Raw genomic sequence first — 17,348 nt, forward strand, 5'->3', positions numbered from 1 at the left:
GTTTTTTTTTGTTTGTAGTAGCACCCATTGTGCGTGGGTTGAACGCTGTTAAGAGAACAACCTTCCTAACCAATAGCTTAACCTTGTCTTTTTATTTCTCCTTCTTCCTCCTTTTTTTTTTTTTTTTTAAGTTATGCTAACCACCAAAATCATTTTGTTGCAGGGAAGTGTCTGAGGAATCTCAGGGGATCTCGTAGGTCTGATATTAATGGATATCTTAATGGTCTGGGACAGCTAGTAAAAATCAAGTTAATGAAAAATGTAGATGTTAAATTAGGAAGATTTACAAACATCAGCGAAGATCAAGAGGACGACTTACATTATAAACATGAGCAGAAAATAACTAAATGAGCTTTAAGTTGAAAAAATGCAAGCTAATAATACCTCTAAAGGGAAAACATTGTATGGACCCTCACCAGAAGTTAGAAATCTGGGAAGAAATGATAGCAATAGAAAAGATGATATAGTGGACAGCAAGTGAGGCATGAATTTGCAAAGTGATAGAGGCACAAAACAAAAATATAACTTTTGGCTGCACAGGCAGAGGTCTCATGTCATAGGCCTCATAGTCCCTCTGTATTTGGTCCTACTACAGAAGCAACAGGAATACTGTGTTCAGGTCTGGGCTACTGAGTGCCATAAAAGATATTGACTGACTGAAGGATGTTGAAAGAAAACATCAGAAGTTAGGGTGTTTGAAGGATTTTTGTCTTTATGAGTAAAGATGGAAAGAGCTGTATAATAGATCGTGGCTAAGGGAATAAATGGTGGGAAATAATGTAGAAATGTGTAAGATGTAAACACTGAGAATGGTGAGGTATAACAAGGTGTAATGAGATGAAATTAAAGGAAGACACTTAAATAGAATATTAGGGGTAAGCTTGTTTAATGAGATATGTTTGACTGGCATAGTCTAAGGAAAATGGTAGAAATCCTGTTGCTTGGGACACTTAAAACTCTGTTGGACCAAAACAACCAACCATAGTAAATGTACAATAGGGAACAACCCTGTGTTGGCCGGGAGATGGAAGAAACCTATTAGGTTATCTAGTCCATCTCTAGATTCTGTAAGTACTTCAGAAAATTAAATAGTGGAGAATTGCTTTTATGAGGTCTTCCACTGGTGCTATTACTGTTGGTATAATTTGTTTTAAATTAGTCATGTATTGAGGTGCATGTACATACCACCTAAGTCACATCAGAAAAATGTGAACGACATCACTCCTTATTTCCTCCGGCAGGGCTGTCCCTAGCGGGGTGTGGGGCCCGGGACATTGGTGCAGAGTTTCTATCTGCTGGGGGGAGCTCCCCCATGGCTCCACCCAAGCCCTGCTGCCACTCCACCTCTGCCCCCCCTCTTCCCTGCCTTGTTCTGCCCCCTCCCTCGAGTGTGCTGCGCCCTCACTCCTCCCCCCAGTGTCTCTAGATGTTGCGAAACAGCTGATCGGTGGTAGGCACTGGGAGGGATGGGGAGAGGGGTGGAGGAGGTGCTGATTGGCAGGGCCTACAGGAGGTGATGGGGGTAAGGGGTGGGGAGGGGAAGGTTGGGAGGGGTGCTCTTCCTCGCCCCCGGTTGCCCATCTCCCACCTCACCTCCCGGCCCACCTCCTCACAAAGCGCGGGGTGGGGTCCGGAGTGGTCACCCCGATTTGCCGTACCCTAGGGACAGCTCTGCTCTCCAATACTGGTGAGCATCCTTAAGACCACAGGGATTCTCTATCATTGGAACTATTTAAATGAAGATTGCATGTTTTTCTAAAAGATGTGCTTTAATTCAAACAGGAATTAATTCAAGGGAGTCCTACAATTGTGGTTTATAGTTCAGACTGGATCAGTGTTACCTTCTGGCCTTCTAATTAGTCCACCAGTGCACACCATATATGCATTTTGTATCTATAGCCATTTTATCTTTTTTTTTTGTTTTTTTAATTAATTGTAAAACAAAAAAAAGATAAAAAGGCTATAGATACAAAATGCAAACACCCTTGCCTCCCCCCCCACCCACAAAAAACCCAACATGCTCTTGAAATATGTGAATGTGTTACAGAAATATAAGAGTTAAAGAGATGCTTTAAGAAGTTCTTTTGTCCACGGTCTCTCCATTCCAGTGCTATCTTTTTATCTGCGAGTTTCTCAGATTTACAATGTTGCCACGTGAGTGCTTCCTTCCATAGCTGTCCTCCCTTCCCCATCCTTATTCCTCTGTTACCCTGCGAATAATTCAGTTCACTTCTGATTGGTGTGGTTGTCGCATCAGATGTAGGTCCTTAATCACATCCCTTTTTCCATCCCATCTTGTTTTTTTTTTTTTCTTTTGCTCCTAACCCATGTATAACATGGCTGACTAAATGGTGTGATTAAGGTGGCCACGGAGAGTTTTTAATTTTGTGTTCCACACACTGTTCCTGCCCCCTCTTGGAGTTGTATTATTGAGGGTGGTCCTCCCTACGTAAAATGCGCTGGCACAGGGCCTCTGTCCCCCTGGTACTAGCAGGCATGGCAGTATACGGGTCTGCTCCCCTCTTCTCTTCTAGAGGCACAAGTGGCAGAAGGGGGCTGGTGGCGCCTCCTCCAATAATTAACCTAGAAATCAGGGTATGTCTGTTTGTGTGGGTGGGCCAAGTCCACCTGACTCTTTTACTGCCACATGCAGTTTTCTGTTTGGGGATGGGGCAGTGAGAGAGGGCAACCCCCAGAGCATCTGGTGTTAAAATGAGTGCTCCATTGAGAGACATGGAGCAGTTCAAAACACTCCAGCTGTTTCAGTTGTCTGCAGAAAGACAAAGATCAGTTAACGCAGGTCACATTAATGAAAGCAGTGACATCATATCTACAGAAGTCACTAGAACATTTTTTAAAGTAAACAAGGACATGTCACAGGGTGCTTTCTTGGATTCTTTAATATCAGTCTTAATTTAATTGAGGTTTTCTAAAATATACCCTGTTAAACTTTATTGTGAAACCATCCCTAGGCATAGACCTATAGTGCCTATACTGTAATCCTGGTCCTGATGTGACATTAAATTTCTCCTTATGCTGTATTATGTTGCCAACTACAGACCTATAGGTTTAAGCAAAAATAGCTCATTTGTAAGTGCACCTTTGCAAAATTAATTGACACACCAGTAGATTAGCTATTTAAATAATTTGATTTTAGTGATTTTGATTTTTGATTTTTTTATGCATATCCAAAAATTATATTTCAAGTCCATTTCTTATTGGTGCTATTTGCCTTCACTTGTACTAAATAGCAGGCAGATGACTGCAGGATGAAGATTTTGTGTGTTAGTTACAGACAGGAAATAATGTCATACTTTCTTGAGTGTGATTGGCTCCAACATCTGCTAATAACAATGTAATCTGACTGATTTGAATACAGTGTAACCTGTCAGCATGGATTCACCAAGGGCAAGTCATGCCTGACTAACTTAATTGCCTTCTATGATGAGATAACTGGCTCTGTGGATGAGGGGAAAGCAGTGGAGGTGTTGTTCCTTGACTTGAGCAAAGCTTTAGATACGGTTTCCCACAGTATTCTTGCCAGCAAGTTAAAGAAGTATGGGCTGGATGAATGGACTATAAGGTGGAGAGAAAGCTGGCTAGATCATCGGGCTCAACGAGTAGTGATCAATGGCTCCATGTCTAGTTGGCAGCCAGTATCAAGTGGAGTGCTCCATGGGTCGGTCCGGGGCCCAGTTTTGTTCAATATCTTCAGTAATGATCTGGAGGATGACGTGGATTGCACCCTCAACAAGTTTGCAGATGACACTAAACTGGGAGGAGTGGTAGACACACTAGAGAGAAAGGATAGGATACAGAGGGACCTAGACCAGTTGGAGGATTGGGCCAAAAGAAATCTGATGAGGTTCAACAAGGATAAGTGCAGAGTCCTGCATTTAGGATGGAAGAATCCCATACTGCTACAGGCTAGGGACCGAGCAGCTAGGCAGCAGTTCTGCAGAAAAGGACCTAGGGATTACAGTGGATGAAAAGCTGGATATGAGTCAGCACTGTGCCCTTGTTGCCAAGAAGGCTAACGACATTTTGGGCTGTATAAGTAGGAGCATTGCCAGCAGATCGAGGGACATGATCATTCCCCTCTGTTGGGCATTGGTGAGGCCTCATCTGGAGTACTGTGTCCAGTTTTGGGCCCCACGCTACAAGAAGGATGTGGAGAAATTGGAAAGAGTCCAGCGGATGGCAAAGAAAATGATTAGGGGGCTGGGGCACATGACTTATGAGGAGAGGCTGAGGGAACTGGGATTATTTAGTCTGCAGAAGAGAAGAATGAATGGGGATTTGATAGCTGCTTTCAACTACCTGAAAGGGGGTCCCAAAGAGGTTGGATCTAGACTGTTCTCAGTGGTAGCAGGTGACAGAACAAGGAGTAATAGTCTCAAGTTGCAGTGGGGGAGGTTTAGGTTGTATATTAGGAAAAACTTCACTAGGATGGTGGTGAAGCACTGGAATGCGTTACCTAGGGAGGTGGTGGAATCTCCTTCCTTAGAGGTTTTAAGGTCAGGCTTGACAAAGCCCTTGCTGGGATGAATTAGTTTGGGATTGGTCCTGCTTTGAGCAGGGGGTTGGACTAGATGACCTCCTGGGGTCTCTTCCAACCCGGGTATTCTATGATTCTGAGATTCTATGATTTACCTTTGGCATCTAAGGCTGGAATTTTCAAAGGAGCTTTAGGGTATATCCATACTGCAAAAACAAAAAACCCTGAGGCATTGAGTCTCAGAGCCTGAGTCTGTTCACTCTGGTTTGGACTGTGGGGCTAAAAATAGCAGTGTTAGATATTCCAGCCTGCGTGGTGGAACCTGACATGAGGGAGGGTCTCAGAATCTGGACTGGAGCCCAAAAGGGAGCATTTACACTGCTATTTTTATCCCTGCCACCTGAGCCTAAGTTATATCGACGTTCAGCCAGCACAGTAACTAAATCGCTTTTGCATGTCTGCATTACGCTCCTTGCATCGGACGTGTGCGTCCTCACCAGAAGCACTTGCACCTACTTAACTGGCAGTGTGGGGAATTGTGGGGCTTCTGAAAGGCAGCAACAGTAGATGTAAGCAACACAGTGTTTGCAGTGACACTGCATCAGCCTAACTACATTGATATTGACTCTACGCCTCTTTTGGAGTTATTAAATTGGTGTAGTGGGCGAGTTACACTGGCAGGAGTGACATTCTAGATGCTTAAAGAGTTAGGTCAACGTAAGCTGGTTGATGCAGATGATGTCTCAGACACAAGTGATCGTGACTTGATCAGAGTTACCCATGTGCAAGAAGAATAAAGTTCAGACCAGTAATACAGTAAAAGATTTGTCATCCGGCATGTTGGAGGAATAGGAAGTTAGTCAAAAATTCCAGTTAACTATGAGGTATGCTTACCAATGGAATACCAATTTTCAAAGAATTTAGAATACAATAAAACGAATAAAGTATAAAATAGTAAACAGGTACTCGCCAATCCAGTAGTAGTACTGCACTGGAGAGTTGTAGGTTTCTTGAAGCACGTAAGTGTATACAGGTGAAGTTTTCTATACAGCAGGTTATCTTATGACGCTACGTATCACTATGGGCAGTGCATGGTGTACATCCAGATCACTAAAAATACACTTAACAGTAAAACTGTATTGAACATAATTTAATCGATGGTTCAGAAGGCACCTCAGGGTCATCATTATCAACAGCAATTATCATCGTAGATGTAGAAGGTGTATGAGATTGGGATGAACACCCTAGAAGCTGCTTTTTTGAATAAATCCCTAATATCAACTTGCTGACTTGTCTTCTGCCTCTTTTGCACAAAAATAGAATGTAGAATGTGCAACCGCATGACCTCCTGGGCAGTATACTAGTCCCGGTTACTAGATTGAAGATTTGTATTGGGAGATATCGGAAATGCCAGTTAATAGAGCTTTCTGGTTGATAAAGTGCTGGATAACATAGCTTTGTGTGTGTGTTTATCAAGGCCAATTTCACAACGCTGAAAACAAGAGTCAAATCATCTGGGAGGAAGAATTTAATCAGAAAAATGTGAACGATTGGGAATCACTTAAGAACACCTTATAGATGTCCAAAAAAGCTACAATCAGGAAGAAGGCTGTGCTGGTTAAACAATCAACTTGGTTTAGAGGGGAAGTGAAGACAGCTATTTTAAAATAAATAAATAAATTAAATATAACCAAATGGAAGAAAGGGGAAGTTGACAGTAATGAATATGAATCAAAATTTATGAATTATAGAAAAGTGGTGAGACCTAAGGAGAAATCTATGGCCTGCAGAGTTAAGGGCGTCAAAGTGTTTTAAAAATTATATTAGGAACAAAGACTCCTGGTGCTGATATTAGTCCATTAGTAGATGGAAATGATCGAATTATCGATTATAATGCAGAAAAGGTAGAAGTGTTCAGTATGTATTTCTGTTCTGAATATGGGGTGATAGTCTCCTCATATGCTCTTTCCTTCAGAAATACTAGGGGAATGAATGTTAACCACAAGCTAATAAGGACAAACATTTTTAAATCAGCCAATCCAGATAACTTTTATCCAGAGGTTTCAAAAGAGTTGGCAGAGGAGCTTACTGGATAGTTAAGGTTGTTTTCAGTGAGTTTTGAAGCAGCGGGGAAACTCCAGAAGGCATGCACATTAGCTTTCTTCCAGTCTTTAAAAAATGTTGACAGGATGACATGGGTAATTCATAGGGCTGTCAGCCTGATACAGATCCTGGGAAACACAGTGGAGTTGCTGATACCGGACTTGTTTAATAAAGAACTAAAGGAGGGTAATGTAATTAATGCAAATAAACGTGGTTTATTGAAAATAGATCTTGTCAAATTAATTTGTCTTTTTGGTGAGATATAACCGTTTGGGTGATAAAGATAATAGAGTTGATGTTCAATTCTTATACTTTTCTGTAAGGCATTTTACTTTGTACTGCATGACATTTTGGTTAAAAGTAGAATAGTATAAAATTAACATCACACATAGAAACTGGCAGACTGATAGTTCTCAATGTAATTGTAAGCAGGAAATCGTCATCAAGCGGGTGTTTTCCCAGTGGAGTCCCAAAGGGATTGGTTCTTGGCCTTATGCTATTTAATGTTTTTATCAATAACCTGGAAGAAAACAAAACTATCACTGATAAAATTTACAGATGAGACAGTCATTGGGGAGTGGTAAATAATGAAGAGGATAGGTCACTGATTCAGAATGATCTGGCTTGCTTGGAAACTGAGTGAGAGCAAAGAATATAAGTATTGATATGGCTAAATATAAATGTATTATATCTAGGAACAAAGCAGGTAGGCCATGCTTACAGGATGGGGGACTCTATCCTGGGAAGCAGTGATTCTGAAAAAAATTTGGAGATTGTGGTGGATGATCGTCTGAACATGAGTTCCCACTGTGATACTGTGGACGGAGGAGCTAATGAGATCCTGGAATGTTTAAACAGGGAATCTCTAGTAGAGAAGATAAGTGATTCTGTCTCTCTATTTGGCACTGGAATGACTGCTGCTGGAATACTGTCCATTTTTGGTGCCCCAATTCAAGAAGGTTGTTTAATAAATTAGAGAGAGCTCACAGAAGAGCCCTGAGACTGATTAAAGGATTAGAAAATATGCCTATAGTAATAAACGCAAGAAGCTCAATCTAGCTTAGCTAAAAGGTGATTTGATTGCAATTTGTGTATCTACATGGGGAACAAATATTTAACAATGGATTATTCAATCCAGCAGAGAAGGGTATAAAACAATTCAGTGGCTGGAAGATGAAGCTAGACAAATTCAGTTTGGAAATAGATCTTTTACAGTGAGTGATTACCATTTGAACAGTTTTTGCTAGGGGTCATGGTGTATTCTTTATCACTAACAATTTTTAGATCAGAATTGGATGTTTTTCTAAAAGATAAGCTCTAAAAATTATTTTGGGGAAATTCTATGGCCTGTGTTATATGGGAGGTCAGACTAGTGTATCAGAATGGTTCCTTCTGACCTCTAGCCTCTCTTATTCTAGTTTTACCATACATGTAGCCAAATAGTATGTGCATGTGCCAAATTAAGGTCCTTAGTGTCTAATGTACCTTACGAAGTGTGATTCAAGTAAAACAGCATTGGGAACTTGAAAGTAAAAACCTCATGACAGCCCTATGCTGTATAATTTCCTTGTAGAATTCCCTAGCATGTCATTTCTGAAGACCTATATTTTTAAATCTAGATTGTATCATAAGCAGAACTAGTTCTGTGGTTCATTTCAGCTCTGTTCTCTAGTTAATATTATTTCAAATAATGAACGCCACTGTATTTTGAACCATTCTGGCAGATTCTTCTGAGATTCAGGATTGGAATAGCATGTATATGCTACATTTCTCAACCAGATTTTATTGCATGAGCTTAATGGGATGATTTCTTAAGGCAGTGCCTGTGTTTGATGCTTGTCTGTGTTCTGGAATCAATCTCTCTCTCTCCTGAAGTGTACAAAATCAAAGTAATCTTTTATTCCCTTTTTTCTTTAGGCATGTTACACTAAAAAGATATATAATAGGCAAACAAAGCATTATCTGTTGTATGCATCATATTACACATTCAGGAAGATTTCTTCTGTCCTTACATATGTGGCGTTCTGGATTCTGAGTTAATATGAAGGATTATGGAAAGTGGGTGGGACAACATGATCACGGTCAACACCCTGGTGAAAAGCTCAGTAGACTCCCCATTGCTGGTGACTGAAAAGTAGGGGTGGAATTTAAAAAAAAAAAAAAAAGGCGTTCTCTCTCAAGGCAATATCTTAGACTAGGCTTTGGGTCCCCTACCTTGCATATCAACCTTGTGTACTAAGGGTCTGACTTCCAGAAGTTTTGAGCACCTCCAGCTCCTATTAGCTGTAAATAAAACACTTCTGAAAATAAGACCATAAGGCAATAAGACAACTGCGGCTGGCCTGTGCCAACTGATTCAGGCTTGCAGGGCTTGGGCTACAGGACTGTTTAACTTGGTGAAGACTTTCTGGCTTGGGCTACAGCCTGAGCTCTGGGACCCTTCCACTTTGTAGGCACCTAGAGCCTGAACATCTACACTGCAATTAAACAGCTCTTGCCTGAGCCCCATAAGCAAGAGTCAGTGGGTTTTTAATGGCAGTGTAGACATACCCTGAGTGTCTGATATATTTAGAGCTTCTTCCTTGCCCCTGCTTTTGGATATGAGGAGAGCTGTTCTGTCACTTTCCTCTCTCAAGTATCTGGTCACATGTAGACTCTGGAAAATATGTAACTAATTTTTTTCCACCTGTGAATATTACATTTTCTCAATCTAAATACTTATTTAAAAAAATATTTTGAATAGATAGGATTGGATTGCTGCCTAAAAATGCAAATAAATGGTAAACCTGTAGACTTTTATTTTCCGTGGTAGTCCAGTGGGGTTAGAGCAAAGCTCTATATTTTAATTCATTCTGTCATGCCGTCTACATGGAGTGATTTAAAGCAAATTACCAGTCTTAACTCAAATTTAATGAAATTATTTGAGATTGAACAGGGTGCATGTCAGTATAAAACTTTGCTCACTGACTTTTGCTGGTTTGAGGAATAAAGTTAATTATGTTTGTATTTACTGCTGTTAAAATGCGGTCAATATTTTTAACTTTTAATTAGAAAAGTATTGCAACATGAGTTCAAGAAGTGACCAATTGGTGGTAGTTTATATTTGATAACTATTAGAACTTGAGTGATGTGCAACAAATGTGGGGCTTTGCATCTTATGTTTTTCTCTTTTTTTCATATTTTTAAGCAATCTGGATCGAAAGGAAAGGTAAGTTTAATGTTGATGAAATAAGCATGGAAATGAGAAATAAGTAAGCCAGCTGAATGATTACCCTATCAATACTAGCTAAAGAATTATCCGTAAAATCATGGTCAGCTCTGGTGCCTGTGAGCTATTTTATGAAAAGAACATGGAATACAAACAGTACCTTTTTATATTCGGCTATAGGCACTGATTGCCTTTTTAATGTGGACAGTGTACTGGGTACATTCGCATACAGAAACATGCATATAGATATACAGAAAAAAAGATTGACTTCAGTTTTCTGTGGAAACGTGGAAGTTAATTTTAAGTGTTTTGATATTGCAGGAGAGCTATTGCTATCTGGTTTCTAGCAAAGTGTTGTTAAGCTATTTTTTAGTTTTCTAGCAATCTCGTAGCTTTGAATAAAGTTTGAATTTCATTCTAAATATAGTTATAATTTTTATTCATTAAATATACAAATTAGAGCAATTAACCAAAACACAGAGCAAAGAAAGAAATCTACTATTAAAGCTGATTTGGTGCTGTTGTTTCATGTATTTGTGTGGAAACACTAAAGTTTGCCATGTCACATATTTCATGTTACTTGGAAAATGCTGGTTTCTGTTAATATTCTTTTATATAGTTTAAGTATACAAATAGATGTAAATATTTTGTTCATTTTGAATACTTTATTAAAACCAGTCAGACATCTGACATCATTTGACATCTGATGTCATTTATTCCACAAGAAAGTAATTCTTTTCTGTTACATGGCAGTATAAGCTTTATATTAAAGTTAAATTATGATTAAATGTACATTTAATATTGAACTAAAATTGAAAATAATTTACATAACTGTTTAAAGTAGTTTTCTTTGGAAATTCAGGATTTAGTGGATTGACTGTAAATCAATAGTATAATATTGTGCTTTCTTTTACTTTCCAAAATTAAAATTTAAAGGGATGCTGACATATCAGCCTTGGCCCTCATATTTTAATCTCATAAGGAGTTTTACAACTTTTTCTTGTTTTTTAATTTTTTAAATGTTCATGATTTTTTTTTTTCAATTTTATAGTGTGTGGATTTTAAAGAATCAGTTATTATCCTGTTAGTGTTTGATTCAGGCACACTAGGGATTGTCAGAAGGATAAATTGTGCACAAGGTTACAGCCCCTAGTTTTTTTTTGTTTTTTGCAAAAGTGAAACAGCAGCTTCTGTTAAATGCTACTAAGAACCACTACCAGCAACTAGGCTCCATAGACATATAAAGTTGGTAGGGGCTTTGTCTCCCCCCAGCACTGTGGAAAAAATCATGGAGCAGGCCTTGGAGAAACACAGTTCTTCCTCTCTCTTGCTCCAGGCAGGAGCTTTTCCCAGTTGTTCTTCCCCCTGTATCCAGTTCCCTTCAGGAAATGAGATTATTCTGGGGAACAAGAGACCACAGGGGAACAAGCCCTTTTGAGTGAGTGGGTCCCAGACTAAGATCATAGGGGCTCTTGGTCTGGTTCTGTTGAGCCATGCTTCCTTTTCTCTATTCTCCAACAACATGGCTGCTGAGCCGTAAGCCGTTTGGGGCAGAAATTCAGCCTCAGAATCTGACTTTGCAATCTACTCTCCAAAACATTAATCCCTGGTTACTCTATGTATGAGATGAAACATAGGTATGAGCGGTGACTACAACAGCAGGGACATGTCAGGCAAGACTTAAGCTTCTTGGACAGAAATTCCACACCAAAATCGTATGCTCTGAAAGCTAAAAGCCCTCCTTGACTGTTTTCTTCTGGCTGAAGAAGAAACATGAAATCTGAAAGTATCCCGGAAGAACAAATCACTTAGATGGCTAGGAAGTGGCCAAGGGGCAGCATGTTCCATACCCTGCCACTGAACAGAGTGGGCTATTATTTTGCCTTCCTTGTTCCAGGGAGGGCTTGATATTCAGTCCAGGTTATCCGCTATTTTCCTGTGTTGCTTCTTCTCTGGATTGTTTCCCTCAAATATTGGTTCCTCTCCTTCTACTTGAGGGAACAGAAATCAAAGTTCTTGTTTGTTAAATAAGTAAATAAATGGAAAATCTCAAATGAATTGAATTTCCAGTGTCTGGAACCTGTTAATAATTCCTGTGGGTAAATGTGGAGCTCATAGAATTATTTTCAGGGTGCTTATTATCAAGAGAAATTTGCATATTCCTTCTTGGAACAGTTCATTGGCTACCTCCAGTGGGACCTGCAGGAAATATACTCAAAGCAGAGTGTTGTACCTGCTATTTGACATGCCCTTGATGCCACTTCAGAATTGAAGATGACTGGCTTGAGATTTATAAACTGGATTGAACAGGAAGGAGGAATTTGCCTCAGAAGTTTAAAAAAAAAAAAAAAGTATTTGTGAATGCTTTCTTTGGCAGGTCATAAGACATGTCTTTCAAGTTGTGTTTTTGTATATCAAACATTGTTTAGTTCTTAAATGGTTAGTTGAGAGCAAAAACTAAAATGGAAACCACACAATGAAAATGTACCACCTGTTTAAAATTTTCTGCTCTACCGGGGTGGAGTCAAATCAGCTGGTGTTCAAGTATGCTGCAAGTAAACCTCCTGGTCACATGTAACCTTTGTTTTACCAGCTCTAAAAGCTTTCAGTTATTTTATTATTCTCCTGTACGGCTTTTTAGGCGTGTGAGGGTTGTTTAGACTGATTTGAAGCAGTTCAAGATTTTTTTGCCATGCTCTCTGTCGTTGTTCCTCAGATGCCACTTTTCTGAGGTAGATGGGAAGCCAGGCCTGAACGGGATACATTTGAGCACTTCTCAAATCTTTAAACATCAGCAATAAGCTTAACACATCCTTTATTTCAGTGAAAGACAAAATAGTAAAATAAAATGCCTAATGAATAGATAGGACAATTTTAAAAAAATTCTGTCATCATTCTGAGGTTTGCATGGGTGATATAGATCTGGAGTTGCTGGCATGCATGTAATGCAAACAAGGTCCAATAACTAATTCTGTTGACGGGACCAATGGCTACAAACATCCCCCTTGATATCTTTGGTAGGGAAAAAATGAGTGAGGCATGTGAATACTTGGAGCTCGAGTGTAATAAGTTCTGTTTATATTTTATGAAGAAATGTATTGATTGTATTTTAGATCTTAGACCTGTTAGACCCAGCAAATTTAACTGAATTCTGCTGAGAAGATGAACCGAGAGAGGAGATTATTTTATGTTTCATCATGTTAATAACACTCCAAAACCATATGACAGGAACTTGAAAGCCCAGAACAACCTGGGAGAGAAATGAAAGCCAGGACTTTTAAATTTCTTTGAGGCTGAGCTTCATTATGAAGAAACATAAGGCTGTCGTAATCAAGGGATATGTGTACACTCCAATAAAAAAAACCCACGGCGACAAGTCTCAGAGTTCAGGTCAACTGGCTTGAGCTGCAGGGCTAAAAAAATAGCAGTGTAGATGTTAAGGCTTGGGCTGGAGCCCGGACTCTGAGACCCTCCCCCTTGCAGGATTTTAGAGCCTGGGCTCCAGCCCAAGCCTGAATGTCTACACTGCTATTTTAAGCCCTGCAGCTCAAGCCCTGCAATTCTGAGTCAGTTGAGCTGGATTCTCAGACTTGCTGCCGCAGTGTATGTGCGTGTTTGGTTTCTATTGCAGTGTAGACATACCCATGTAGGCCTTTTGGGAATTAAGATATGGTGGCGCCTCTAATTTTGTTTATGGCTAAAATCTCTACTCTTAAACTTCTGAAAAATATAGAATGTTTCAATAAAAAAGGATGTGGAAAAAACCAACTATTTCAGAATACCTTTTTGCTGATGTCTTCTGTTTGAGGAAGGTTAGAAATTTAGGAAGTATATCCATTAATGTACTACTAGTACTGTGTGAAATATGTTCTTGTTTTCTTAACACAATGTTGTTTTCTCATACCCGTCTCCCCCTCCTCTATTTGTCACTTGTACACTATCAGTAAGAGACCGATATGCACAGTTGGCCTTAAAATTTTGGAAAAGGTTAAGGTGATGCTTTTAAGTGATTTCCTCTCTTCTCCCCCCCCCCCCGCCCCCAATATTTTATTCTCATTATAAACAAATAAGCAAAGGACTGCCATTAGGCTCTTGTGCTGCAAAGAAGGAAGGCAGCCTCTTACACTGGCACCTTTGCATAATTGTCAGTCTGGGCTTCTTTTCTATTTTTTCATTCTACATACAATTTTGGACATGTTTGCTTTTGGCTATTGTTTTGTGATTGTTGTAATTGCAGAAGACTAGATATAACTGTCCAGTACCTTGAAACGTGACAGTGAGCAAGCTTGATGGTGCCTTGCCTTGGCTGAGTGCAAAGCTTAAGTTAGGGAGCGTGCAGTATACTGTTGAATGTAATTTTAGCGTTCAACTTATTTTTAATTATTGTTCAACAATATATGATGTGAAACATGAGTTCAGTGATACCATACAAATTTTAAAATGTGTTTCATCAGAAGTATGAATATGCCAAGGTAAATTGCTATTTCATCTGCTGAATTTACTCTGCATTGTCAACTGTGTATGAAGATTGGTCAAGAGAAGTTGAAAATGGAGGAAGCGTAAGAGATCTAATTTTTTTCCAAAAAATAATTACAGTATACTTTAAGTATGTGCAGAGATTTTGAATTGTCAAACTAAGTAGCTTGGTCCAGCACTTAAAAAGCCTTTGATTTCTTAGGGGGTGTGTGTGTGTGTGTGTGTGTGTGTGTGTGTGTATATGTGTATGTATATATATATATATATATATATATATATATATATATATATACATATCTAATACTTGTACTAAGCCTGTACTCTCTGTTGAATTCAGATATTTAAATACTATCAAATAGTTTTACAAACAGTAATGTCAAATATATGACACAAGCCAAGGCATGTTCTGGTTGTTGAGATGAGAAGATTGTTAAAATAAAATTGTAATAGGCTTGAATCATCCCAGTAGCAAAATGGTTTTATACTTTTATATCTCCTATACTGCATTAATACATAATAGTTCTAGTTATTGCTAATGTTAGTGATAAATGAATATTAAAGGTACAGCAAGCTAGCTACATAATGCCAAGTGACATCTCACATACGCTTTTGCCTTACAGAATTGCACCTTAACTGTTTTGGTTATGCTGTGAATCTTTTGACTTTTTTTAATTTCTACCAAAACAAATCAAACAAAAAACCCACACAATTTTTATAAATGTGTAAAACTTACTTTTTGGTTCAGTTTACATGCGTATTAAAACACACACTTTGAAACAGAGTTGCCACACAAACATACTTGTTACAGACACAGAAGCAAAGAAATAAAAAAGTTAAGGTACATATCATTACATGTTCTCTCCTCTTCATCCCCATGCACAAATCCTAAATTATCACAGCATCCATATGTACATGCCACAATCTTATCAAACTACACCTTCAACCATCCCTACTGCATAATGCTATCCTCAAACTGCCGCCACCCAACACAATAAGATATGGATGTTTGGTGTAGTTGTTTGGTAAAAAGGGTGCCAGAAGGCATTGTAGATAAACAGTAAAAAGAAAAGGAGTACTTGTGGCACCTTAGAGACTAATACATTTATTTGAGCATAAGCTTTCGTGAGCTACAGCTCACTTCATCGGATGCATGATAAACAGTGTTTAGTCAACAATAGAAGCCCTGAAAAAAATTCAGCCGGAGACAAATTTCATACACTTGCAAGTAAATATTTATTATTCAGAACCAAACAAACTACATATAAAATTCAAAGGGGATAATAAATTTGCACTTTGGTAAATTTCCCACATTGAAAAACTGACCGGGGGGAAGGGAGGGGCGGCAAGGGAAAGGGAATTTATGCTACATACTAAGCTCATTTCAGAATGCAAGTTTAGTGTTTCACAACCAGCATCTTTATAATTTTTCTTCAGTTTCCCAATCCAGTACCAGAAACGTCTAGCTAACTCATTAGCACCTAAGTGGAGCTGTACGGTTAGCACAAGCTGAGTAAATGCACATTGCGTCACTTTTATGTATAGAATATACAGAATTCTTAACATAAGAACATAAGATTCTGTTGAACAGCAGCTTCTGCAATATAAAAAAAGTAAACAAAGTGGTAAAGTATTTTAAAGTGAAGAAATGCCAAAGTTAAGATAGCACATATACATATTTATCTTTTTTTTTTTTTTTAAAGTTTTCTTAATAGGAAATGTGTTAGTCACTGTCATTCTAAAATATGGATCAACCTTTTATTAAGGTAATTTTTAAAGGGGGGAAAAGGGGAAAATTTCAGGCAGATACTGGGCCGGGAAAATTTCATCCTGAAATGTGAAAGATCCCAAGTTTTCAGCCACTGAAAAAGGGGATTGAGGTTGGAAACACTTAAATGACCTTAAATGAGCGTAGCTAGTACTCTGGCAGTGAGATTTAGGTTATTAATTTATATGTATCAGAACATACAGATATTTCAGTGTATGTGTAGTATATAATAGGAAAAGCTATTCACTTTCTTAATTCAAATATATTTATTCAGAGTGCTAAAATTCATATTTCTGGGTTTGGTGAAATGTATAACAGTGTCAAAATACGTTACAATTTCTGTCAAAACTACAACTGTATTAATTTTTTTTTCCCCAGAAAAGAATACCCTCCTCATTTTCAGAAGATAGAAATTGACCCTATTAGATTACCTCGGCCTCATTTGATGGGTAGGTATCCTTAGCGTTTCATTTACTTTAAACTAGGAAGTAAGTCTTTATTTTTTTAAATAAACTGCTTTGAACATCTATGTGCCAAATTCTATAATCACACCTATGTGTATCTGTAGTATATCCATTGATATCAATAGGATTACTCTGTATTTATACAGGTGTGATGGAAGCTGAATTTGACCCTTTGTGTGGACTGAATTATGCAATACGTGCTGTCTTATTATTGTGAATTTCAAATTACATCTCAATTTTTCCAAGGTGAACTCAAGTGAAAAAAATAAACTATCAGTGGTTGAAATGGTATTTCTGTAACACTGCAAAAGTGTAGTATATGATGTATGAAACAAGTAAGAATGCTGCACTAAAGACCTTAGCTTTGTACAATGCAAAAGAGAACGGCAAAATGTCTTTTTAGCTTTATATTCTTCATGGAGCAGCATCTTGAAGCTGGAGACTAAGGGATGGATTTGTTTTTTATTTAACTATATTAGTAATTGTTTTGTAGTAGCACGCAAAAACCCCACTCAGCATTGAAACCTCAGTGTACTGAGGGGCTGTACAAAGAAGTAGGAAGATTTGAACCCTGCCCTGAAGAGCTTACAGTCTAACTTTGAAACAAGACTCAGCTAGTAGCAGCCCAATAGACTGGGGGTGGGAGGGAAGTTGAGAATCAACAACTGATTACCAAGGTTCTTTGTCTGAGTCCAGTTTAGAGCAATTGGGGGCTGCTCTATCACCAGCTGACTCTTAGGGACCATATGCCAGGTGGGATGAGTTTGGGTACAGTGCACTTCAGCCATGTTCCCTCTCCATTTTTGACTCACCCCTCCAACTTAGGGGGTGAAG

At 38.7% G+C, this 17,348-nt stretch overlaps 1 protein-coding gene across 4 annotated transcripts in view; it reads left to right on the forward strand.

Moving 5' to 3' along the window:
* The window catches only part of SENP6 (SUMO specific peptidase 6), a 152,751-nt gene that overhangs the window by 48,771 nt on the left and 86,632 nt on the right, over nucleotides 1-17,348 (forward strand). For 2 of the 4 annotated variants that reach the window (XM_074948006.1, XM_074948009.1), the window contains exons 6-7: nucleotides 9,789-9,809; nucleotides 16,429-16,499. In XM_074948006.1, coding sequence (XP_074804107.1) covers nucleotides 9,789-9,809; nucleotides 16,429-16,499 — 92 coding nt within the window. The remainder of the gene's footprint in view (nucleotides 1-9,788; nucleotides 9,810-16,428; nucleotides 16,500-17,348) is intronic. The other 2 variants (XM_074948008.1, XM_074948010.1) reach the window with 1 other exon arrangement.

This window comes from Natator depressus, chromosome 3 (assembly GCF_965152275.1).
Source record: "Natator depressus isolate rNatDep1 chromosome 3, rNatDep2.hap1, whole genome shotgun sequence".
NCBI classification, from domain to species: domain Eukaryota; kingdom Metazoa; phylum Chordata; order Testudines; family Cheloniidae; genus Natator; species Natator depressus.